The following is a 22,887-nucleotide window of genomic DNA, read 5'->3' on the forward strand; positions in this document are numbered from 1 at the left end:
GACAACCTTTTCCAGCTTATCGTATATCGACTGTTTTCCTGTCCTCGCGTTTCTCTCGGCCGTAAAATGTGGCATGATTGGCTCCGTTTGCAGTTTCAAGCCGTGATAGTACCGAACAAATGTGGTTCCATTGTCCGTTCCATTGTCCGTTCCATTGTCCGTTCCATTGTCCGTGAGACCGGACGATCAAACGCGCTTCCTATATTCTAACATAGTCACGACTCGAACACGTCGGTTGGAAGCACTGCAAGCACCAAGGATGGTGCCCAGGGATGTACCTCCGGTGAGTTTTTCGCGCATAGGAATAGTGTGCCAGCAGTTACTACTCGAATCGACTGATGTCATACTTGCCCCAATCGACTCCGTACACAACTTGTTTCTCCGGCATGAAAACCTCAAAAGTCTGCCGCCCCCGGCTCCGAAGATCTGACTGCGCGGCAAGTCTATTGAGCTCTGCTCTGGTGTCGTTTCCTGCGTCCAATATACTTTCCACGGGTCCGAGCGACGATTCTACCCAATGGGCGAGGAATCAATAGTCTGGAGGCGCGGGAAAATGGGGACGGAATTCAAATCCGTGTTGCTGACGTCGTTGCCCTTATGCCTGCTTGCTTGCTGTAAGATGTGTAGCAGTGCATCGATGATCAGATTCTAGAAGCTTAACCATGGCATTGATGGCTTGGAGCGAGGAAACATTCTGTGGGGACCACATCGTCAATTCTGGAGAGCCTCGGACATCATGCGGAGTGGGCGGGAATTGTCGTTGTGATCGTGCGTTCCACAAGAGACAGACTGTAGTGGGATTGTAGAGAAAGGGTTAAGGTATACTTGCTTGTCGTCGATTCCATGGGTGGTATGGCGAGCATGACTTTCTTATCTCCATGTTCTAATCTCCTTGGTGTTGTTCTGAGGACGATCCGTCAATCAAATTCTAGAAAGTATCCTCGGAGCTGACTGTCGTCTGTCCCGTGGTTGGGATGTCGAGCAATTGACTTCTTTTATCTCCAGTTTTTATCTCCATTTTCTACCTCCTTGGTGTTGTTCCGGGGAAGGTGAGTCAATTGAGTTAGGGTCGGGGCGGTTCATGGTTAGAGCAGGTGGGATATGATGTTGGAGAACTTTCTTTTGTCTTTCATTGAGTTCGCGAGAGGCTAGACAAAAGAATCTATGCCACAAGAAGGTACAGATTAGCATTGCTGATCAAAGGTTATGGGTTGTATTCTGCACCGTCAGTGCTGTTGATTGGGAGGCAAGAATTCATTCTATATCCAGTACTCTGGTAATGGTGGAAGTGAAGCGTAGTCGCTCAGCTTGCCCTCGGAAGACGAACAGCAAGCTGGCTTTTGAAACGGGTTTCCCTGCCGGCGGGCTCCGATGTTGGGCTGGCAAGTTCTGAAGCGCGTTCTTCATGGACAGGTCCTTGACGGTAAACTTGGATGCAAGTAGCTGAACTCGAGGCCCAAGCCAGAGAACAACCTTGAAGGTATCTACGCAACTGAGACCCGGCCTATCGAGGAGCCCACGCGGAGTGACTTCGGATCTAACCGCAAACAAATTAGCGTTGCTTACAGTCACCAAGAGCATCATAGCGAGAATCGATCACCACCACCATGACCACTGCGCCAGTGGGGTCAGGATAGCGTCTCATGGCACTGACCTCCAGGCCCCAGGGACTTCGGAGAATATCTCCATAGGCAAGTTACTGCTACGCAGAAGCCTCGCTATCCGATACACCACCAGTCGACAAGCAAATCGGAAGTCGGCGGAACTGTCTCCACCAGGGGCACCATGTGGAACAGACGCACGGAAGACTTTGACGCCTCATATAAAGACCTGGGGTAAACCCCCGAACCAATTGCAGAACAATGCGTGGATTCTATTAGCTATTACCTAATGATGCGGTGCCCAAGTATAATGATGCGACCAGCATTCTGTCCCACCATCGAGTCACCATAAGTGGGACAAGATGGGTGGTCAACGAGGAGCACCATACCCTTTCAACAAGCAAAGAGACCTTCCTTTCCTCCGACAAGGGTATCCAGTCAAATGCATCAAATGGCAGTCACAATCAAATCGCGGGAAGCACAAAGAAAAAGAGCAGCAGGTGGTATCAATCTAGTTTGGACGGTGCACAACATGATCACACAAGGCCCGATGGGTATCCTTGCGGAACGGATATCATAAACGAATGAAACGCAGCACAAGACGCCAGAAGAGACATCAAGGCTCGGAAATAACCGCCAAAGCAGCAGAGGGTATCATTGACACTCGACATGGCTCACCTTGCCGATAGATCGACCAAGGCGTACCATGAAGGAGTCAAGCGGTAGTATCAACGTTAAGCCAAAGTAGCAGATTTTTTTTTCTCGAAACTTTCTCCCCAAATGTCTGGGTCACAGGGCCGCAGACAAGTTACATGTTGCTCAAGCCAGCACACAGACCGTTTAGGCGGCAGCCTGAACAGGGGTGGAGGCAGGGACCTTGTTGACAGGAGCGGTCTCCTCAGTGGCAGCAGGAGCCTCAACAGCCTGGGCGCTCTCTTCAGCGGGCGACTCCTGGACGGGAGCCTCCTTAGGAGCAGCTTCGGTGGTGGTCTCCTTAACCTCGGTCTTCACAGCCTTGCTGGGCTTGCGGAAGATACCGCCCAGCTTGTTGCCCTTTGGCTTGGCCTCGCCGTCGGCGCCCTCGTTGTCAGAGTCGCCCTTCTTCTTGCCAAAGTTGCCGAAGAAGGAAGTACGGCGGCTGTTCTTGGGGGTCTCAGGAGCAGCGGGGGAAGCAGCAGGAGTGGCATCCTTGGCAGCCTCGGCGTCAGCAGCAGCAGTCACAGTCTCGGGCTCGATGGGCTTGACGTTGGCCTCCTCCACGGGGTTGTCGAGCTGGGGAGCAGTGCTGGCCACGGGAGACTCCACGGGAGCGGCAGCTTCCTTCTCAGACTTCTCGTGAGAGGGGCTGGTGACCTTCTGGAAGAAATTGCCGAAAAGGGAGGCGCGCTTGGACTTTTGAGCGACAGGAGCCTCGGCCTTCTTCTCCTCCTTATCCTCCTCCTTCTTGTCGCTGGTCTCAGCAGGGGCAGGGACAGCAGTGGCAGGAACTTTGCAAAGTTAGTTCAGAGATACAATATTAGGGAATTGCGGATGACATACCCTCAGGCTCCTCAACGGCAGCCGCAGGGGCCGCAACGGGGGCCTCAACAGGGGCCTCAGCGGGGGCTTCGGTGGCAGCCTCGGCAGGCTTGGCCTCTTCAGCCTTCTCCTCCTTCTGCTCTTCCTTCTTCTCCTCGGCCTCTTCCTTCTTACCCAAGAGGGTACCGAAGATGCTAGCGCGCTTGCGAGACTGCGAGCGGCTCTTGGCGGTAGCCTTCTCCTCTTTGTGGTCCTCAGCAGCAGCAGTCTCCTCCTTGGGTTCAGCAGCCTTCTTGGCGGGCTCGGCGACGGCAGGCTTGTCTAGGTAACGTTAGTCGATGGCTCTTTCTCGCCCAGTGGCGCAAAACTTACTCAGCTTCTCCAGCTCAGCCTTGTAACCCTCGCTGGCGACGATGGTCTCCTTCTCAGCCTTAGCCTCAGCAGCCTTGGTCTCGAGGGCAAGCACCCAGCTGTCACGCTCGGTGCCGCTAGTGGCCTGGAAGGTGTGCTTGTGACCGTTGACCTTGAAGTGGAACTCGCTGGCGCCCTCCTTGGCAATATCGGAAACCTCAGACTGTTTCTCAGTCAGCATTACCGCACAACTACCTCCAGATCACTTGTCTTGTCTCAAATACTGACCAAGTTGAAGATACCGGCTGGGGTAGCCTTGTCCTCGGCGCGCTTGGTGAAGTAAAGGAGACCCTTGCCGGTCTGGCTAGCCCATGCGGCGATAGGGTTGGCGACGACAGGCTTCTCGTTCTGGTGGAAGGCAGACAGCTGCTTGGCCTCGACGGCTTCATCGTGGAAGTAGAAGAAGCGCTTGGCGAAACGCAGACCCCTGTTGTGACACCCATGATTAGTCACTGTATCCGAACATCACATTGCGACAAGTGGCGCCTTACTTGACCAGACCAGGGGCCTTGTAACCGAGAACTCCCTCCGAAGCGGGGGTCACTTCCTCCTTCTTGGCCTCCTCCTTGGGCTCCTCAGCGGGAGCATCGGCCTTGGGCTCCTCAGCAGCAGCAGCGGCAGCAGCAGCAGCGGGGGTGGCCTCAGTAGCTTCAGCGGGGGTCTCCTTAGGAGCCTCCACCGCGACAGGTTCGGGGGCAGCGACCTCAGTGGCAGCGGGCGCTTCGATGACGGGAGCAGCGACAGGCGCAGGAGTCTCCTCGACGGGCTTCTGGACTTCAGACATGTTGATAGATTGGTTGATTAGGGGGATGTAATTATAATCGATAGTGATGGATTAGTTAAGAGATGAAGAAGCTGGAGTGGCTTCGTTGATTAGATTGCGCGTTGAGCTGGATGGGGGGGTATTATCGTTCAGAAAGGGGCGGGGGTATCTTGAAGGAAAAGAAACAAGAGAGAGCTCTTCCAGCGCAAAGCTAAAGAGCTCGGGGTATCACAATGAAAGGGTAGTTGGAAGAAGAGAAAGGCCTCTTGGATTGGGGATTAGAATGAGTATATGGGAGAGGAAGAGAAGAAGAAGAAGAAGAAGAAGAAAGAAGAAGGAAGAAAAGAAGAAGAAAAAGAAGAAAGAGAATTCAAAGCCGGGAAACGAGGAGAGGGTAAAAGAAAGGCAGGAGCAGCAGCAGGAAGCCTTGAGTCCTTGGAGCAAGACCAGGGGCGAGAAAGGAGGGCGAGGGCGGAAAATGAAAGGGTGATGGACGAGCAGCAGGCCTGGTCATTTCCTGATCAGGAAGGGAGCTGCAGGGCGGGCGGCCCTCGAGCCTAGACTGAAAGGAGAGTGGAGCAGTAGTTTTAGTAGTGAGTTAGTAGTTACTAAGTAGCAACTTACAACAACAACTTTTATGTTATTTTCTATATTTGATATTTTATTATCATGGACTGACTACTTCCTACTTACCTAGTTACTGACTCACTTCCTTCCAAGCCAAGTAACTAATTAACTAGCTAACTAGCTAACTAGCTAACTAGCTACATACCCAAATCAGGGGTTGTGTTGCCCCATCGCATCGACCCATCATCAGTCATCATCCATTATCAGCATCATCAGACCATCAACATTACTCAACCACAGACAATCACCCTCATACTACGGACTCCTGCATTTCTCTTCCTACATACATTTTCGATCTGAATCTCATCATGCAGCATGCCCAAATCCTGCAGACAGAAAGCCGCCTCCGACAGCCCAGCACGTCGTCCTGATGGACAGCCCACGCTCCGGTCAGGGAGCCCGGTCTCGCTGCCAATCGTCACGATGATAGACTGAGTCCAAGCTCCTGCTCCTCCCACCCACCCCCTCCCTCGCTCCCTGGCCATAGCCTGTTAATTAGGTCCGAAGTATAAAACCCGTCCTAACATAGTCCGTCCCCCTCATGGCTGAAGAAAAAAAATTTTTTCACGCGACGCAGGCCTCTTGCGCGCCGAACGAAAATTTATCGGCCCAATAATAGGTAATAGAATCAGGTCAGGCCCTTGAGGCCCCTCTTCGAACATCTTTCTCCCTCCCCCCCTCCTCCTATGAGGTAAAGGGTGGTTGAAACCGTGGTGAATCCGATTCCCAAGACCGACCGACCGACAGATTAGCCCCTAGTATACGGTACCATAGGGAACCGAGACCTCCTGATGACAGCCCTGGGAATGGAAGGTCTTGCCGTGGGACCGCCCTTTGGTGGTTCGTAGTGGTGGTGGTAGTCTTGGCCCTGCCTACCCGTAGGGATAGTTGTGTAGTTGATTGCCACCACTACCACCACCACCACCTGCTGTCAATCGTATCCTGGTGATGCCATTATCGTTCTCGATGGTATCTAGGGGGGCTACTTTTTTGTCTGATTCAGGTTCAGTTGGTGTCACCGGGTCACCGTGTTTGTGGGACCCAGCCACCATCCATTCGGTTTCCATCCATAACCTCCTTCTCCTCTTCCTTCTCCTCCTATTCAGAATTTCCAGATCATCCTGGGTGGGTTTGGCTTCCAAGGCTGGTCCGTTACACAACCATGGATGGATTCCAGCCAAGTGGCTTCTTGTTGTTTATTCTGTTAGTTTAGTCTAGTTAGACTTAGTCGATGACTCCTCCTTCGTTCCAGACAGAAACCTATCTCAGTAGTCTCCGTCTCAAATTTGGATGCTGCTGCTGCTGGTGTTGTTGTTAGAACTTGGTTGGCGCTGGGGTTAAATCCGTGCCGAAAAATTGCATCGCAACTATTGATGTTTCAGATATAGCAGAGACATCCCCTTTCGCTGCGCAGTGGTGACCTTTTTGCCTGCCCAACCGATCCACTTAGATCTCGATGTTCCCGTCGAAAAAACAAGCAGAACATCATCATCCATTCCAATTTAGTACACACTTGAATATGTTAAGCGCCGGGCTAGTTCGAGTCTAGTACGGCGTGTTTTAGTGCACTCAACGCTCGGTTACCCGCCCACTGCAGCACGGCTCTGGGCTTTGGGCTTTGGCGAGCAAATCTCTGTCTGCATCTTTGCTCCCGTCTTCAATCGTCGTCATCCTGTGCTACCAGTGTTCGAATGATGGTAAAGAAGGCTCTGATTGCTTGAGCCGGTGTCTTCAAACCACGGCAGTTCTCACCAGTCCCGTCCATGCGACCGGACTGAATGCCTCGTGACAGTGTCCAGCATTGTTCAGATTGTAGGACCAACCAGCGGGAAGGGAGCCCCTCCATCTTTAACTCCCACCTTGCCTGATCCCATCGCCGATATCAATTACCCTATCGGCGTCGCTGACTCGTCAGGACTTTCTTCACGTCTAGCTCGCGTGACTGGAGTCACTGGACCCGTATAGTATCTGTCGTTGCCAAACTACTCGGAGGAGAGTAATCCGCCCAAAAAAATCAAAGTTGAGGCTATTGATAGGCTCTCCAGGTGCGTTGATTCGATTTGGCGATACTAGGCGATAAGTAGATGAAACGAACTTAAGAAGGCATTCCCAAACTTCTCCCACCCTCCACTTGGCTCCGTGCTCAGCAACACAAACAAGGGTAAGGATTTGGGAAGGGAGGAAGAAGGGAAAGGGGAGGGGGGGGGGGAGACTTCTTGGGACCATGAGTTCGTACTTCTTACCTACTCAGGAGGGTAAAGTGGATTGGGGTAGTTAGTTATTGTTTGTGCCCCACTCTCATCATCCCCTGTCTCACGACTTCTTGTTGTTGCCGTTGCGACTTCTTCGACCTGACCTCCTTCTTGAAGGCGGCGGGAGAATATCCCTAACAAGATAGAGCTCGCTTCTCGATTTTGTGTCCGCATCTTCTCTTCGCCGATGGAACCAGATATTCGTAATGTTCCATGGAAGCATCCCGATCATGACATGACATTTGTCTAACATCGCATCTATACAATTCTGCGAGCATGGGATCCAGCTCACCGCAACAACTCACTTCTGTTAATACTGTACTTTTTCATCCCTCTCTTTTGTAACGCCTCCCAATCTGCCTCTATCCAATGGCCTCGCATATACCAACCCGTCTGCGGAATGAGATGACCTGCGCAACTCGTGGTGGGCCTTTCTTCGGCGGCTGCTTCTTCATCAGTAGTTGCCCCCTTTTTTCGTTCACTTTTTTTCTTCCGGTTTTCTCCTCCCGGCCGTTTCGACCAGCGCAACCTTGAGCGGAACCAACCAACTTTACCTGATGAGCTTCAATCCCGCCCGTCCACCAATCAGACCACCGTCGATCTGATGATCATGGCTTGGCCCGTGTTGATTGTCTGCCCGTCTGCTGCTGATCCAGACAATCTCACTGACTTACCTACGTACTGTAGTATGATGTTGTATAGCAACAATTAGCAACAATCAGCACAGTGGGCTACGAAGCCAACTTCAAGTCTGAAAATCTTCGACTCTTAATTTCGCTGCCCAGTGCCCAGTGCCCACAACACATCCATACTTCCAACTGCTAATACGACAAATGACAATCCAACAATCCCCTTTTCTCAATAAGCTGACAAAACACACCCGACAATCATCCCTAGTTTGCATCGTCATAGCCGACAGATCAACACCAAACTATCAAAAAGTTCCCCATAGAGATTACAGGTAGTCCGTCGAGCTAGCAGGCTTCCATTATCAATACTCAACAGCTGAGTCAAATTACCGCCCCAAAACGAAGGGAGGGGCTTGCGCTGACTTACGCCACCACCTGCAGCCCTCCCATCAACGGACATCGAACCGTGCCGGTAATCTATATCATGGCGGTTGGATTTCAGCCCCCGCCAGGTGCTAAATCGCACCACAGCGGATCTAATCTCCTTGCTTTTTCAGAGTCTTCGTCTCGAATGTACAGCTCTGGTAGGGGCGGCGACTCCGAATCGACTACGACTTTTAGCTTGGGGTGGACTTAATTCATTACTGACCTGGTAGTTAACCACCGTCTTTGATCAGCGGGCGCTTAAATGAGTACTTGTCTTTATTCTGTCGTCTCGAGCACGGGCTCATAGGTAGATAGTGGTAACGTGACCATATCTCCACAGCTCCCCTCAGCGCTTTGCCGGATGATCTCCGCATTGCTGCAAGTTTAGGAAATCATCCCATGCAACAATAATAACACTCGACAAACGACACTCTTAGCCTAAAATTACAGACCATAAATATGCAGAGACTAACTGCCTACCCACCAATCTACCAAGTAATACCCTGCACCATGCCAGCCAGGTACAATACACAGAAAGCACCAACCTCAACCCATTACCCTTCGAAACCAAGAGCAAGATATAATTCCAGCCAACCTATAACCTCGAACCTCCGCACCCCGCACATCTAAAGCAATTGAAAGACTACCCTTCAGATCATATGACCTCATACGCTCACAAAACGAAACGCAACTTCCAACCAACCCAACCCCCCCCCCCCACCCAAACCCCTCAAACAACCCATGCAAGTGGTGAAAGACGCGGCGGGGGAAGGGACCGAGCCTCAGTCAGCACACTGCAGTCGCAGACAAACTACAGTCGCATGACACCGCTCATCACGCCATTCCGCTTCCGATGTAGATCCCCCACCAACGCTCGTTCTCACACTTATACTATATTATACAGTAACGGATACATCTAGCGCAATAAACTCTAAGATGAGCTCACGGAGCAGCTGACAAGGTTTCCAATTCATCTCGCGTGAGATGGACCAATACTTGGATAAAGTGACGAGATAGTGGACGGTCATTGGCGTGACGTGAGGATCTACGCCATGGTACATGCTCGTGCACTGCAGATGAGTAGGGGTGTCATGCGCGTGGTGCTGGGGAGATAGAGTTCCCGGGAGAGTTAAGTTGGTTCGTTGGATTGGGATGTAGTTTACTGGTTTTGGCTAAGTTGGTTGTGTTGCTTTAATTGTATACTGTATTATCCTTTGGAGACTCGGGGAGGGAGGTACTGGTGCTTGGGTATGATACTTCGTCCGGGGTAGGGTTCATAGGTATCGTAGTCGTATACTTTATTGAAGAGAAGACTGGCGAATGAGTTTACGGTCTGGAAGTCATATCTTGCTATGGGTGTTCTATGTGTATAACTCCGGCGTCCAGCCTTGTGTTTGTTACTCCGAGCATTCTTCATCATCTGGAGTACATATCTTCTCATGCACTGCTATAAATAAGGATACTCTCACCTCTGTCTGCACATGCAGGCGTACTGACGAGCTGGGAGGGTTGTACATACATACTCTTAAGGACAGGCAACATGATTACACTGCAAAATGTCTACAACTCCTAGCTAACCCTCACTCAAGTCCGATATCTCACTATATCAAAAGGGAAAAAAAAAGAAAAAAAAAACCATCAATTAAGATTACCGCAATCTAGTACTAGAAAGCAAAATATACCTCAGAGACACGAAAGGAAAGAGGTTCGAGTTGGACCTGTGGAAACAGTTTCCTTCACTGGAGTGGAAGGATTATGGCGACGGAACTGAAAAATGAGGTAGGTGAAGATGAAGATGTGAAAGATGATGTTGAGAGCAGATCTAGCGCGCGAATGAATCTTCTTCAGCGTCTCTTGCTCAGCCTTCTCCTTCTCAGCCTTCTCCCTCTCCTCCTTCTCTTTCTTCTCTGTCTCAGCCTTCTCTTTCTCCTCTTTCTCCCTTTCGGCCTTCTCCCTCTCCCTCTCCTCCTCCTCCTCTCTCGCCCTTTCCGCCATCTTCCTCTCCTCCTCCGCGACCTCTCTCTCGTACTCCGCCATCTTCCTATCCTCCTCCTTGAAGAAATCATCCAAGTCCATGTCCAAGAACGAATTCGCCCTCGCCCCCATAGCCTCGATCCCCCTTTGCAGCGCCAACCCAGCAGAAACCCTGCGGTGCCACCATATTAGCAAGATCAAGATGCGCGACTCCCCATGCAGCGCATGGTACAGCATGGCCCTAGCCGCAAACTCCTGCTCCACCAACCCCATCGTCCCCTCCCCTCTAATCCCATCGCGAAGGAGACCCCCCTCCAGACTATCCAGCTGGGACCGCACGAGGCGGGCCTGGTTGCGGTCCCAGTGGTAGAACTGCATCGCGACGCCCACCAGCGTAGCCCCGAAGCAAGGCAGGTGCAGGGATTCGACAGCAGGGCGGTGCTCACCGAGGAAGCGCTCCAGCATGTCCAGCGAACGGTCCGGTGGCGGGGCTGCCGGCTGGGCTTCCTGCTGCTGGGCTTCCAACGGCAGGGCTTCCGGCTCGGCCGGTCGGTCGACAACGAGGGTGAATACCAGCATGCTCTCGGCGTCGGCGTAGAGGATGCTTTCCTCGTCGCCGCCGCCGTAGTGCACGCTGACCCGGTCGTAGTGCTCGTTCGCTGCCAGCGACACCGCCACGGAAATCACGATGTAGCCCTCCGAGGGCGGGAACATGGCCCTCAAGACGTCACACCAGTGGACGCTGCGGGTATCCTCTTCAATCATGGGGACCATGGGGATCATGGGGGTGCTGTGGGCGCTGGGGGTGCTGGGGGTGCTGGGGCCGACGACGAGGCTGTGCTCGACTATGGCGAAGTCGCGTTCGCTGTCGCTGTCCATTGTTGCTGTTGCTGCGAGGTTCGGGCTTGGTTACTGGTGCTTGGGTTGATGCAATAAGGTTAGTACTGTGTGTCCTATAGTTGGTCTGGTTAGCTCTAGCACTCTGTGCAAGGTTGAACGAGGCTCGTCTGGGCTCCCTCTGTGTGCATGGAGAGAGAGATTTCGAGCTATCATGGTGATGAGGTATCTAGTTATTTATATCTTCCGGTGCGAATGTCGTAGACTGCCGAAGCTGGGGCTGTCGCAATGGGGATCCTTGTACTATACTGGAAGTTATCCCCAAGTGCACATATAACAAGGACTTCATAGAGGCATTCTGCAGGATGAGTTAACTGGCTTTATGCACCACACCGATCGAGATATACCGAGAATGGCGCTGGATCCTTGAGAGAACTCCGAATGTCACGGAGATTATAATGACAACCTCCGCGATCCTCCACATTTCCCACCAAAGCTCCTCAATGTTTGTAAGTAGGGAGGTATCTTCCCGGAGGTCGTACCTCTTCGATCTTGCGACTGGACAGAAGGCAAAAGCAATTCACGAATCACGCTGCTGTGAATGCGAGCCGACTTGTGTCAAGCAGCAAGAAGCGGCAGCACAACCGCATTATGCTATCCTGCTCGGAAGCTCAGCCTTACAGAAACCTATTCCTCGTCAGTTATATGCAAGTAGTAATCGTCACACACATTGAGCGGGAAGCAGAAAGAAATTCAGTCAGGCGATGCGCCTGATCAGTCCACATTATCAACAACCGACGTAGGTACATGCATCCGCTCTCACAATCATTAAACAGTATTTAACAAGAACATCGACCACCAATATGCTATGCGAGACGAATATACCAAAACATGCCACTATAGGCAAACCCAGTCCAGACATCCAGGTCAGTCAAACAGCCATCACGCCGCTGTGGTGAGAACGTAACTAGTAGTATATCAGTATGAAAGTACAATCCAGTGTGAAAGACCGGCGAAATACTCACGAGGTAATACTATCCATCCGTTCCGTGGTCAATTTAAGACTAACCGTCAAAAGCTCTCTCGCAATTTCCGGCTCGTTCTCACGCAACTCATGCCACTTGTCCATGCTCAAGCACCAACTCACGCAGTCCTGTTCAGCCTTGACGGTCGCCGTCCGGCGAGTCTCACTGAAGAAGGGCAGCTCGCCGCACGGTCGACCAGCCACAATGATTTCGAAGTATCGACCTTGGGGTAGTTCATACTCAGCGCGAAGCATTCCAGACTCTAGAAGGTAGAAGCCCATCGGAACATCACCTTCGCGGAACAAGACAGTGCCTGCTGCGTAACTTTCTCGAACAAAGTAGGTGCAGACGGGGAACCAAAAGTCTTCATTCTGAGAGGTGATTCCTTGGAAGGTTTGAAGGAGCAGCGGAAGGGGCTGACGCATAGAAGACCATGCTGCGGGCGCAACTACAGCGACATCATCTTCGCGGAGAGTGGTTCTTGCGGCTTGCTGTAAGTATCGCTGGCGGGGAGAGCTGACCATCGCATCGCCGAGATGGGATGGGGTTTGCGCGGTGGGTACTTCTAGGAATGTCGTGGATGTTCCATGCTTTTTCCTCAGTAACGCTTCCCTGTGGCTGTAGAACACCTTCAGGTAGTCATTCTCGCAGAATTCCAGCGCCGAGTTCAAATCTTCAAAGATCTCCACACCTGTCACAGCCTCAAACAAGCCCACATTCTGGAGACTGCGTCCCACCTCCCCTCCCACGTCGAGACCCGAAATGATCATCTGGACGTTCCGTTTCCTGAGGATCCGGTTGATACGGGTGAACGCCTCGGCCGCAGAAAAGTCAATGCCATACACCCGCGAAAAGTCGAGGATCAGGAATCGGATGGGCCGTCGGTCAAATGCCTCTTCCTCAATCAATCCTCTCATAGTGTTCTCGACGCTCACGATGGTACCAAAGAAGAGGTATCCGCCAAGCTTAATGATAAGAGTTTGTTGGCCGGCTTCCTTCAGGAATCGTTGCTGGATAGGAGGACGTCTGACTGTAGACCCAGTGATCCCGCCCGAGAAAGTAGCACGGATAGCAGATTTGCGAGACGTCTGCACCACGAAACTTAAACAGGCAAGAATAATACCAACAAGAATGCCGACAACAAAATCCCAAGCGCCCATAGTCGCAACAATGATGACAACCTACACAATTAGCGGATGCTACCACACTGAATACAGGTTCGAGCTTACCGTCACGTATTCATGCCGATGCAATTTGCCCCATGTGTCAACCAAGGCCTCCTGCATGAGCTCAATTCCAAGCAGGAAAATGAGAGCACCAACGACCATGACCGGGATGAAGCCGACAATCGCCGGACCGACGACAAGAATTCCAGCAGTCGCAGCTGCGAGCATAATACCTGCTAAGCGGGAGTTACCACCACTATCGATGAACAACAGACTGTTAGTATACACCAGGTAGTTCTATGAAAGTTAGCGACAGCCCCCATAGTCTTCATCTGAGGATAGTACCTGGATGCTCCCGGAAAAGCCAGACAAGGCATTGGTGACACCATGGGCGATAAGCTCACGGTCAACATTAAGATTATCCTCGCCAGTAGATATGCCTAGGGCAGGCACATTGATGGGCACATGAAGTACACCGAAAAAAGTAAGCGCGAACATTGCTGGGATTGTGTCGACAAACGCGGCCCAATCAACAGCAGAAAAGTCTATAGTAGAGGCAGTTAGAGACACACCGAGATTAAAGTCATTGGCCACTCACCATAGAGGGTATAGAAATGATACCAGGGGTTCGAAGAAGACGGAGCATCAAAAACCCATCCTTTGTTGCGCAGAGTGCTCATGGAGATTCCGGCGCTGAGAACGATAATGTAGAATATGACGGCCACGCAAATGAAATAGCCACCGAGCAGGAAGTTTGAATGCAGAAAACGCTTCAGAACAAGCAAGCCTATCGCGAGAAACAAGGGTACCATCCAAAGAAAGACAGTGTCCAGTTGCACAAGCTTCTCCATCGTTGCCAAAGTGAACTCAAAAGACCCCGGTAGTCGAGCTGAGACTTCGACACCAGTCAACAAGAGGAAAAAGCCCACACCGCCAATGCACCCAATGAGAATATGTCTTGGAAAGAACCCGATTAGGGCCCCTAGCTTGCAGGTTCCCATAAGGAAGAATACCAAGCCTGTAAGGACCGAACTGACCGAGAACGCTAGGATAGTGGTGGCCAGAACAGACTGCGGGTTATCTGCCCCGACTCGATTCAGGATCGTGAATGCCATCTGGTGGAAGAAAGGTACAACCTCGATCATCTCACTCCCGATGCCGCCGCGAAAGATAGAGCCCCCACAAGAGAAAACAAGCTGGGCGATGATCGTGCTGACGTAGAACATGGAGATACCATCGGACCCGAGATCAGAGAATATCGGCTCACTCAATGGAAAGAGGATCATCCCGTAGGATAGAGCATCGAGTATGTTGAGCAACAAACCAAGGAACACCGATGGTAACAGACTGAGGGGATAAATGACCCCCTCTCGCCATACGGTCTGTTTGTCCCACGGCTTCGGGTTTGCTACGACCCGGAAACACGTAGTGAGACTTGAAAAAGCACTGAAAAAAGCGCTCGGTCCCTTTGTGCCCGCATATCCTTGGTTCTCAATATCACCTGCAGCGCCGTAGCCTTGATACGGCTTTGTCTGGGATGACTTGGGTAACAATGAGGTTTGCTCTGTGCTCACAGTTTCTCTACCGGTGATTATTGGTAGATCATCCTCGGAGACGGTACTATCGCTTGCCCTCTCCCACTCTTCGGGGTTGTATTGCTCGGTCTGGCTTGATTCCGAGGTGTCGGGATTCTGGATCAATTGTGTCAGTACCGAGGAGCCAGTGGTCGGAATGGACGAAGGGCCAGCCTCAAGCCGAGCCTTGGCTGCAGCTGTCGCGATCGGAGCTGGAGTCGAAGAAAGTGACGCTTCGCGAGGAGGGTGGAACACATCCAGCGACGGGGGAAGTGTGTTCGATTCTTGCGACAAGGCGAAGGATGCCAGTTCAGCGGTTTGTTCTCGCATACCATGGGACGAATAATGCGCCGGATCTGGCCCAAACAGTCAGCACTGCATTATTGTATTGTGACGACACTGCGGAGTATGGTTTGGGAAGGAGAGTCGATTACATGAGCGGCGTACCTGCAGAGTTATGAAATGACCGATGGAAGAAGGACCTGCTTGGAGTCCGATAACTGGTACCACCGGACACAGTAGAATCCAAAACCGAGGACCGTGGAGGACTGCCATTGTGGGCATGTTCGACTGGAATCTCCATTCCGGCTGGCTCTATATCGTCATTGAGGGCTGAATGATGCGAGGCCATCCCCGAGCCGCGGAGGTCGGAACCGCTGTCGCGCGATCGAAGGACTCCCATGGCGGAAGGTGTGGCAGAAGCTGATGCTACCACACAGTCCCAGCTGCCGGAGTCACGGTGCAGATCGCAAAATCAACCAAGTACTGATTCAGCCCGCAGGCTTCCACTCGTGGACGATATCTCAAGACAATGGCCGAGAGAGGGGAGATGATACCGGATGACGCAAGAACTTGAAAGAATCAACAACCATAGACATTGCTCCGCGATTGGCCGGCCGAATGGGGGGAAGAAGGAGAAGCAGAGGGAATGATATGGGAGGCGTCAGAGAAAGGTCTGGAGGAATCAGAAGAGCAGTTCAATCCGGTCCAGGCATGACAGGCCGTTGTTATCAGCTAGGTGGGCGCAAGTGACTAAAAAGTCTTATCACGGGCGGATTATCACCGATCCACTTCCCGGGCATGGAGACGTATGAAACGGGAACCTGGATAGCAAAAGCTGCTTGCTAGATGGCCACCGAGCATTGGCCTTCCTATCTAAGTGAATTGACGTGCAGGGATGAGGAACGCCGTCCTAGTAAGTGCGACAATAGCTGCAGTCATGGTGTGGACGACAAGAGCTTCGACCCTCGGTGAAGCTGCCTGGCCGCATCCAGGCCGATGATAGGACTGACGCCATTAGGTAATCTCCCGTTGCAACGGCCATGCGTCCGAAGGCGGATTCATTTCCAAGTTAACATTCCCACCCAACCTAAGATCTAAACGCTGGCTGGATCTCCTACACCGTATCCATGTGTCAGAGATTCGAGCCCATTGCTACGCTACTTCACTGGAACTCATCTTGGCGCGGTGGTGGCCCCCATGGCGCCTTCTTCGCACCATCAATCACTCAATCACTCTAAACAAATTAAATGGGTATCATGTAACACAAAAAGCAGCGGCAGCATCGGAGGATCATCGACATCATCACTGTCGTCCATAAAGGCACAGCAGTCTATCCCAACCGTTCCAGAAATCCCTGAGCGATTAATCGTTCCACATCCCCTTGTCGTACGTAGAGCTGACTATTCTTCGTCAAATTGATCACTCTGCGCAGCGTTAGCACCCGGCCATTGACAGGCGTGCGAAGAGCACAAAGGGATGGGGACCCATAGGCCTCTGACATACCCATATTCCGTCTGAATCTCCCCTGCATCCTTCAACACCCGCACATCAATGAACAGATCCTTAGGTGGTTCCAAGCTCCCCGTGAGGTCAATGTCCGTCCATTGACCCTTGTATGCGGCTAGCAAGTCACTGTATTTTCGGAAATACTCCTCCTCCTCCGGGCTCAGCGAGCTGTGGTTCATCCCCGCGCCAGCACCTTGGCCCAGTGCCGCCGCCGCCGCTCCTGCATTTACCTCCTCCGCCACAGGCAGCTGCTGTTCTAGCACGTCCACACCCGTCCAGCAGAGCTCTTCCAGCTTCTCCGCGCGGACGCGATGATAGGCGAGAAGACATCGCTTGTTGCGACGCATACAGAGGTGGTCGACGAGGAGGGCGCAAGCAACGGCAGGTTGCTGGGACGGGTTGAAGCTGCCTTCGAAGGGAGTCAGAAGGCGCGCGACGTCACGATCCAGATCGCGGACTTCGCGAGCGACGGCGCGGACGAGTTCGGTCTGATAGGGAGGAAGATGGGTTAAAGCTTGGGTGCGTTTGGCGTGTTGAACCTGCGGATAAACCCGTGAGACCTTGATATAGTAGGATCAGCAGAAAGAGAAAGACAAACCAACTTATTTCCGAGCTCTCCGTACATGTTCGACATGTCTAGCAATTATTAATGCTGTGGATTGAAGACAATCTGTCGAGCGATGCTAGTCCGAATATGCTCCTGCGCAGACTGCTGCTGAGACGCGAGTCAAAGAGCCAAGAGTGGATAAATCGAGAAAGTCGGAGACGGGCGGATAATCGTTGAGACGTTGAAGTCACCGAGAAGGGGGAACAATGACTAGTCGAGCTCGAAATAAGCTTTGCGATGGACATGCAGATGGACGGAGACGTGAATCTGACGCAGGATTAATTGCCTCTCGCCCGCGTCGCTCTGACCCTCCACCGATCGCATATCCGCACGTGACAAGGCGCGTATCTGCCACCACGCTGGATTAGAGTCGAGTCTTCCCGGCCTCCTCCGCCTGATGCTATGGACCAAAATTACGAATGGGAATGCGCAAGATTATTGGAGATTTCGATGATGAAAGCCGCATTGGACCAAAAGAAATCGAAGTACATCTTTCCATGTAAACTCCATACTATTCTAATACATTGAAGAACACCAGTGCACATATAGTGTCACACGATCATACTATCAAAACATTTTGAATATAAACAAAACAGCCACCCAAGAACAAAAGCCGATTAGGCCTGTATACACCTCCCAAGTGTGACCCGAAGCCTCGGCAGAGGACATCAACCGAAAATGACAATTATGACTGATACAAGTCAAGGAGTATCATGTCAAAATCATGTATGCTTGCGCCCGAAACTCCAAACATCCCCTCTTTGAAACCAATATTCGCCACGCTGAGAAAGAAAAGGGACCTGTATCTCACCCGCTAGAGGCATGGCATCGATAATTCTGCCTCGCCTCTGTCTGAGCAAAATGGGAAGCTCAGTATGAAATATCATTATGGTCGAGCCAGGTGTTGATGTCGCCGCCAGAACCTTCCAGCTTGGCATCGTTGGTTGGGTCCCATGTGCCACGGCTTTCTAGATGTTGCATCTCCGACGGGTAGGCTGGAGCCGCCGAATAAGAGACTGAACTTGCTGGCATCGGGGATGTCATTGAGACATAGCCGTTGACTGTAGACGCGTCTTGCCACATCGGTTGATGAACACCATAGAGCTGATTGGAACTGGGAAGCTCGTCTTGGATAGTCAATAGTTGGGGATCTAGCTGGCCGCCTCCTGGGGTAGAGGTTGAGCTGGCAGGTTGGAGGAGGTCATGGTGAGAGGCTCCGGGCAATCCTGCCAAAGAAGTCGATGTGTTGTAGGGAATGTTTGGGTAACTAGGCCTCCTGAAGCGGAGGCCGTCTGGGTTAGACATGCAGCCTGGTTGCGCCGACTGCATTAGATATGAAGATGGATCCGAGGAAGGTATGTAACCCGACATGGATCCCCTAGGCGGGTGCCAAGGCGAGGCAACGAAATAAGGGTCTGCTGCCAAACCGTGTTCCGCAAAGTCAAAAGGGCTTGAGTCCCGACTACCCCAGCCGCTGCTATCCACCTCTGAAGAGCTCATGCCATGACCTTGGAACAGAGCTGGGCTGGAATCGGGAGTATCTGCCAGGGGTCTCTCATCGTCGGCACCCGCCCGTTTCTTCTTATCTTTTGCTGGGGAGAACTTGTATCCGGGGTGTGCTTTCAAATGATTGTTCTTCTCCACGGTTGCCAGATGCTCATATTTAAGACGAACCTCTGCAGGTTCCAGCTTCCAGCTATCACCAGCGGCCTCAGACACCACCTGATGGTTGTTCTGCGCGAACCATTCTTTTGCTCGCTCCGCAAATGCAGACCGATAGAGCATAAAGGAGTTCATTGGACGGGCGATTTTCCCATTCTTCTTTGTGACTTCTTGACGGCGAATTTCCGCAGATCGGTGTACCCAACTGTCCATGTCCTTAATTGGAATATGCGTCAAGTGCTTGGTCAACTCGCTCAGCGGCTTGTCCACGTGAGGCCTGGAATCTTTGTCCTTCATCTTCCGACCCTTGCGCCGCATTCTAGGAGGTCTAGCGACCCTTGGTCTTGTGGACTGCCTCGGAGCCTGACGTGATGGCCACTGCGGTGCCGGATTCAGGCTCGCGGGGGCATGAGAGTCGTCTGCTGTGGATGGGGGAGTGTCGATCTCGAAGCTATTAGCGAACAATAGACGCGTTATGAGGTGTCAGAATACCTACAGGATGTTGCAATGATAAATTTCGCGGGTATTCGCCCGATATGAATTGTGAAGGGGCGGGCGAGATATATTCCTGAAACCTGGTTAGTGTTCGCTCCGTGGAGATAGGCTGGGAATTTGGAACTTACATATGATCCCGGTTCGTATTTCACCTCACCTGGCATAAGGTTTGCATGGAATTCTGCAGGTGAATAATGTTCATGCTGGCCGAAATTCGGCGAGAGTGTGCCGTAGGAGTTATGGTTAGCGTCAGCCACCGTGTTCTGATCCGTCGATTCGGGCGGCGACGGTGGCTGGCCCCGAAGGACTCTGGCAGCGCTAGCCATGCTATGTCTCAATGTAAGAAAGAGTATGGGCGTTTGATGCAGTAAAATAGGGTCTTAGCACAAAGTCCACCGGGGATTCACGCTGGATACTTGATTCAGAGGGATTTCGGGGGACGTGGAGGGAAGGGGGATACGACTGTGGACCGCTATTCCAGGCCTCAGAAAGGGTGGATCTGAGTTGCTATGGTGGAATGAATTGTGGGGATAGTGGCTGTTGGTGGTGCCTGGTAGGTGAACAGAAAGCGCAGTAAGGTGCAAGGGACGCCAGTCGATTGTTCACTCAGTGGGGACAGTCTGCATCTGAGAGCAGGTCTTGCACACATTCACAATGGAAAGGAAAAGTAAAGTGTCTTGAAAACTGACGGAATGAGTTCGGAGAAAGATGAAGGAGAAGAGAGAAGAATAGAGTCCAGATAAATAAAGCAAGTAGCCTGGTTCTGAATGGAATAAATAGTGGCCAGGGGGAGGGAAGGGAAGAAGAGTTGAATGAATAGTCAAAGACAACAATAGACTGTAGCAGAAAATAGGTTGAATGAAGGAAATATTCAAGGAAGTTCTTGCAAGGATGCAAGAAGAAAGAGATGAAGGCGGAAAGAGAAGAAGAAGGTCAAAAGAGGTCTTTAGTGATTATCAATGATGATCTTAGTTCACTATCAGGTGGTGAATCGGAGAGTTTGCTTCTTATACTAGCTGTCAGTGCAGATGGACCCTATACAAGTTGAGTGTTGAGGTCAGAGACACGACGTATGAGGGTAAGGAAGGCGGGGAGGGGGAGGGAGGAATGGGAGGGGGAAGTTGTGAGATGTGGATATCAAGAGGTTTAAAGCGGGATAGACATCGCAGGTGGAAGTTCTAGATGGGCACGACAACCATGGGATCCCCAGCGGCTGAAACCCTGAGAAGCTGCTTGGTGCCGGCGGCGACAGACCATGTTGGCACGGGGGTTGCTTCTGGGATAGTGCTGTCTTTGTTCCACTCTGCTGGGACTCTGAGAGACATGGATGCCATTTCTTTGGAATTTCTTTTCCTCCTGTTTTTTCCTCCATGGACATTTTTGGATGGCACGATTCTTGGTGCGCTGTCTTTCGCTGGATTGGGCTTATTTGATTTAAATTGAATTGGTTGTATTTTCTTTTCTACATTGATTATTCTGTTGTGATCATGTATTTTGATTGCTTAGAATGCTTGGTGTTCTATTTTCTCTTACTCTCGCGCGCCTTTCCCTTGTTTCCATTCTATCCTTTCTACCTTCTCCATGGGGGAGGGCCCAGATCTGCTAACTTTCTGGGGCAAGGCAGATGATTTTTTTTGGGATAGAAACCCATGTTGTTCCCATCTTCTTCACACCTTCGTTTCAGTCTTCTCTCGTATAGCTTCTTTAAGATATTTCTTTGTACCAAAACTAGGTCCCTTCTTCATCTGGATGGAGGGGAAGACGAGGGGAGGGAGGGGTTGAGAGTTTTGAGATCTTGCCCGAGACAGAGAGGTTACTAAATGCGGCCCTGCATCTGACAGGAACGGTTGGGGATTTACTATTGTTGCTTATTGCCGGCGGGCTACGGCTGCTGGATGGCAGTCAAAACCGGTCCACCAGGGCGAGTTGGCGTTGGTATTGTGAATACAGAGGGAAGAGGCAGAAGGTCATGACCTATTTCATAGCTTCACTTAGTAGCAGAGTAGGGCGGTAATCACATCAATGGGAAAGGAAATATTTTAGAATGAGAATCAAATCAAAATGAAATTAAAATTGGAGAACCGCAATGACGACGGTGACAGTCTAACGTCCAGGCAGGCCATTTGACCCACCCGTCATCTATTAGTACGATCTATTTGGTGGAGTCTGGTAGGTATCTATGGTCTGTGTCTGGGACCCCGAGAGTGCGACAGGCCGGTTTCATGGAATGGTACCTATGCACCCGAGTGTGTAGTCATCGTTGCTGTCCGCCTAATTGGGTAAAAGGTTCAGTTCGAGCCAAATCAGAGTAGACTCCGTAGATCAATCACTCTTCACAGCACTGAAGAATTATTCTGTCAATATGCAGCTGCATGAATCAGCAAGAATTTGACTGAAAAGAGGGGCCAAGAAAAAAACAATAAAGGACGTCAAGAATTTGATCCAGCCAAAAAGGGACCCATATCTGCCCTTCGTAACATGCTAGTAGTTATTAGGAGCGACCACGGAGACAGGTGGCGGAGTTAAGTTACCGATCCGAAATTGATAGACACTATACTAGTACTGTACCTTCACAAGCCGTCACAAACCGGTCTGGACCTTCTCTCAAACACACATACACACACTCTCTTCCTTCTTTTCTCTTTCTCTCTCTCACTCTCCCCGCCCTATCTGTTTCGCGTTTTTGATATCTTGCTGATCGACCTCCACGAAGAACCACCCGGAAGCGACGCGAGGTCATGGAAGGGGGCTCGGATTGTCCGATGTGGAGCTCCCAGAACTTAGGGAACTACCCCAGACACTGACCGACCCTCAGCGTCATCGTACCCTGTGCGAACGATAGCCCGCACCGATACTAGACCCCGATGCTAGAAAAGTAGCACCCATGGATCCCCTAATCCCCGGCTTCCCGGCCATCATCAGATCATCTACCGATTTGCACATATCACCAAAAGGAGCTTCCCACTGCGAGCTTCCTTATACGCAGTTCTGGCACATCGCGTCCACTGGGAGGGCTAGACGTATAGAAATGAGGTTACCTACGTGTCTTAGGGGTGTTCAACACGAATCAGTGCCCACACGATCGTTCAATTATGACCCCACATAATGGTGTCAGCTAGTCGATCATTCGTTTCTTGTGGCACTTTCAGGCCGTACCGGGAGAGCAGCCAAGCACCCAAAAAGCCTATGGGTGTAAGGCTGGCAAACCATCTACTGTGATGTTCATTGGGCCATTGCCAGCTGGAATTAGGTCGAGAGACCCGTTAGATTCAAATGTCACTCGCTATCTGCTTGCCTGCCTGCCTGCCTGCCTGCCTACCCGAGGGAGATCTATCAGTCGGTCAAGTGATAGGGAAGAGACCAGTGGGAAAGGTTGGCCGTATGTTGGGAATCAGGTGCGAGCAGCTCCCTCCCATACGGGGAGCGCCAAACCAAACAGAACGAAAATTACCCCCCCGTCTCCAGACGGAAAGCTTAGGTATACGATACCAACGCAATTCGGTTCTCCTGCCCCTTTATGAACCTTGTATGC

General features: G+C 51.5%; 5 protein-coding genes across 5 annotated transcripts; all 5 read right to left on the minus strand.

Moving 5' to 3' along the window:
* Nucleotides 1-2,035: 2,035 nt before the first annotated feature.
* BO97DRAFT_1806 (uncharacterized protein) lies at nucleotides 2,036-4,459 on the minus strand. The gene is made up of 5 exons (XM_025690387.1): nucleotides 4,022-4,459; nucleotides 3,759-3,957; nucleotides 3,492-3,693; nucleotides 3,141-3,440; nucleotides 2,036-3,088 (listed from the first exon to the last, which is right to left on the minus strand). Exons 1-5 carry the CDS (start codon nucleotides 4,312-4,314, stop codon nucleotides 2,442-2,444), a joined length of 1,641 nt encoding a protein of 546 aa, XP_025556357.1. The 5' UTR covers nucleotides 4,315-4,459; the 3' UTR covers nucleotides 2,036-2,441.
* A 5,451-nt stretch (nucleotides 4,460-9,910) lies between these two features.
* BO97DRAFT_439177 (uncharacterized protein) lies at nucleotides 9,911-11,080 on the minus strand (the record flags this gene model as incomplete). The annotated part of the gene is made up of 1 exon (XM_025697963.1): nucleotides 9,911-11,080. One exon carries the CDS (start codon nucleotides 11,078-11,080, stop codon nucleotides 9,911-9,913), a length of 1,170 nt encoding a protein of 389 aa, XP_025556358.1.
* Nucleotides 11,081-11,876: 796 nt separating this feature from the next.
* On the minus strand, nucleotides 11,877-15,708 carry BO97DRAFT_1931 (sulfate transporter family protein). The gene is made up of 6 exons (XM_025690484.1): nucleotides 15,251-15,708; nucleotides 13,828-15,159; nucleotides 13,575-13,774; nucleotides 13,293-13,526; nucleotides 12,064-13,244; nucleotides 11,877-12,005 (listed from the first exon to the last, which is right to left on the minus strand). The coding sequence occupies exons 1-6, from the start codon at nucleotides 15,483-15,485 to the stop codon at nucleotides 11,981-11,983; spliced, it is 3,207 nt and encodes a 1,068-aa protein (XP_025556359.1). The 5' UTR covers nucleotides 15,486-15,708; the 3' UTR covers nucleotides 11,877-11,980.
* A 628-nt stretch (nucleotides 15,709-16,336) lies between these two features.
* Nucleotides 16,337-17,442, minus strand: BO97DRAFT_380417 (DNA replication protein PSF1). Its single transcript, XM_025693202.1, has 3 exons — nucleotides 17,190-17,442; nucleotides 16,589-17,130; nucleotides 16,337-16,509 (listed from the first exon to the last, which is right to left on the minus strand). The coding sequence occupies exons 1-3, from the start codon at nucleotides 17,223-17,225 to the stop codon at nucleotides 16,416-16,418; spliced, it is 672 nt and encodes a 223-aa protein (XP_025556360.1). The 5' UTR covers nucleotides 17,226-17,442; the 3' UTR covers nucleotides 16,337-16,415.
* Nucleotides 17,443-17,897: 455 nt separating this feature from the next.
* Nucleotides 17,898-19,760, minus strand: BO97DRAFT_1992 (HMG-box domain-containing protein). The gene is made up of 3 exons (XM_025690519.1): nucleotides 19,484-19,760; nucleotides 19,357-19,428; nucleotides 17,898-19,304 (listed from the first exon to the last, which is right to left on the minus strand). The coding sequence occupies exons 1-3, from the start codon at nucleotides 19,679-19,681 to the stop codon at nucleotides 18,069-18,071; spliced, it is 1,506 nt and encodes a 501-aa protein (XP_025556361.1). The 5' UTR covers nucleotides 19,682-19,760; the 3' UTR covers nucleotides 17,898-18,068.
* Nucleotides 19,761-22,887: the final 3,127 nt, after the last annotated feature.

Source organism: Aspergillus homomorphus (genome assembly GCF_003184865.1).
Source record: "Aspergillus homomorphus CBS 101889 unplaced genomic scaffold BO97scaffold_1, whole genome shotgun sequence".
Lineage (NCBI taxonomy): Eukaryota > Fungi > Ascomycota > Eurotiomycetes > Eurotiales > Aspergillaceae > Aspergillus > Aspergillus homomorphus.

Bases quoted from the DNA above. Each gene is read 5' to 3' on its own strand.
- BO97DRAFT_1806 (XM_025690387.1), bottom strand. From the start codon at position 4,314: ATGTCTGAAGTCCAGAAGCCCGTCGAGGAGACTCCTGCGCCTGTCGCT. The intron at 3,441-3,491 runs GTAAGTTTTGCG...AACGTTACCTAG, and splicing joins GGCTGAGCTGGAGAAGCTGA to ACAAGCCTGCCGTCGCCGAG. The intron at 3,089-3,140 runs GTATGTCATCCG...AACTTTGCAAAG, and splicing joins TGCCGTTGAGGAGCCTGAGG to TTCCTGCCACTGCTGTCCCT.
- BO97DRAFT_1931 (XM_025690484.1), bottom strand. From the start codon at position 15,485: ATGGGAGTCCTTCGATCGCGCGACAGCGGTTCCGACCTCCGCGGCTCG. The intron at 13,775-13,827 runs GTGAGTGGCCAA...CCTCTACTATAG, and splicing joins TCATTTCTATACCCTCTATG to ACTTTTCTGCTGTTGATTGG. The intron at 12,006-12,063 runs GTGAGTATTTCG...ATATACTACTAG, and splicing joins CGGATGGATAGTATTACCTC to TTACGTTCTCACCACAGCGG.
- BO97DRAFT_380417 (XM_025693202.1), bottom strand. From the start codon at position 17,225: ATGTCGAACATGTACGGAGAGCTCGGAAATAAGTTG. The intron at 17,131-17,189 runs GTTTGTCTTTCT...GTTTATCCGCAG, and splicing joins GAGAGCTCGGAAATAAGTTG to GTTCAACACGCCAAACGCAC. The intron at 16,510-16,588 runs GTATGTCAGAGG...AACGCTGCGCAG, and splicing joins GAGATTCAGACGGAATATGG to AGTGATCAATTTGACGAAGA.
- BO97DRAFT_1992 (XM_025690519.1), bottom strand. From the start codon at position 19,681: ATGGCTAGCGCTGCCAGAGTCCTTCGGGGCCAGCCACCGTCGCCGCCC. The intron at 19,429-19,483 runs GTAAGTTCCAAA...ACCAGGTTTCAG, and splicing joins AATACGAACCGGGATCATAT to GAATATATCTCGCCCGCCCC. The intron at 19,305-19,356 runs GTAGGTATTCTG...AATAGCTTCGAG, and splicing joins ATTTATCATTGCAACATCCT to ATCGACACTCCCCCATCCAC.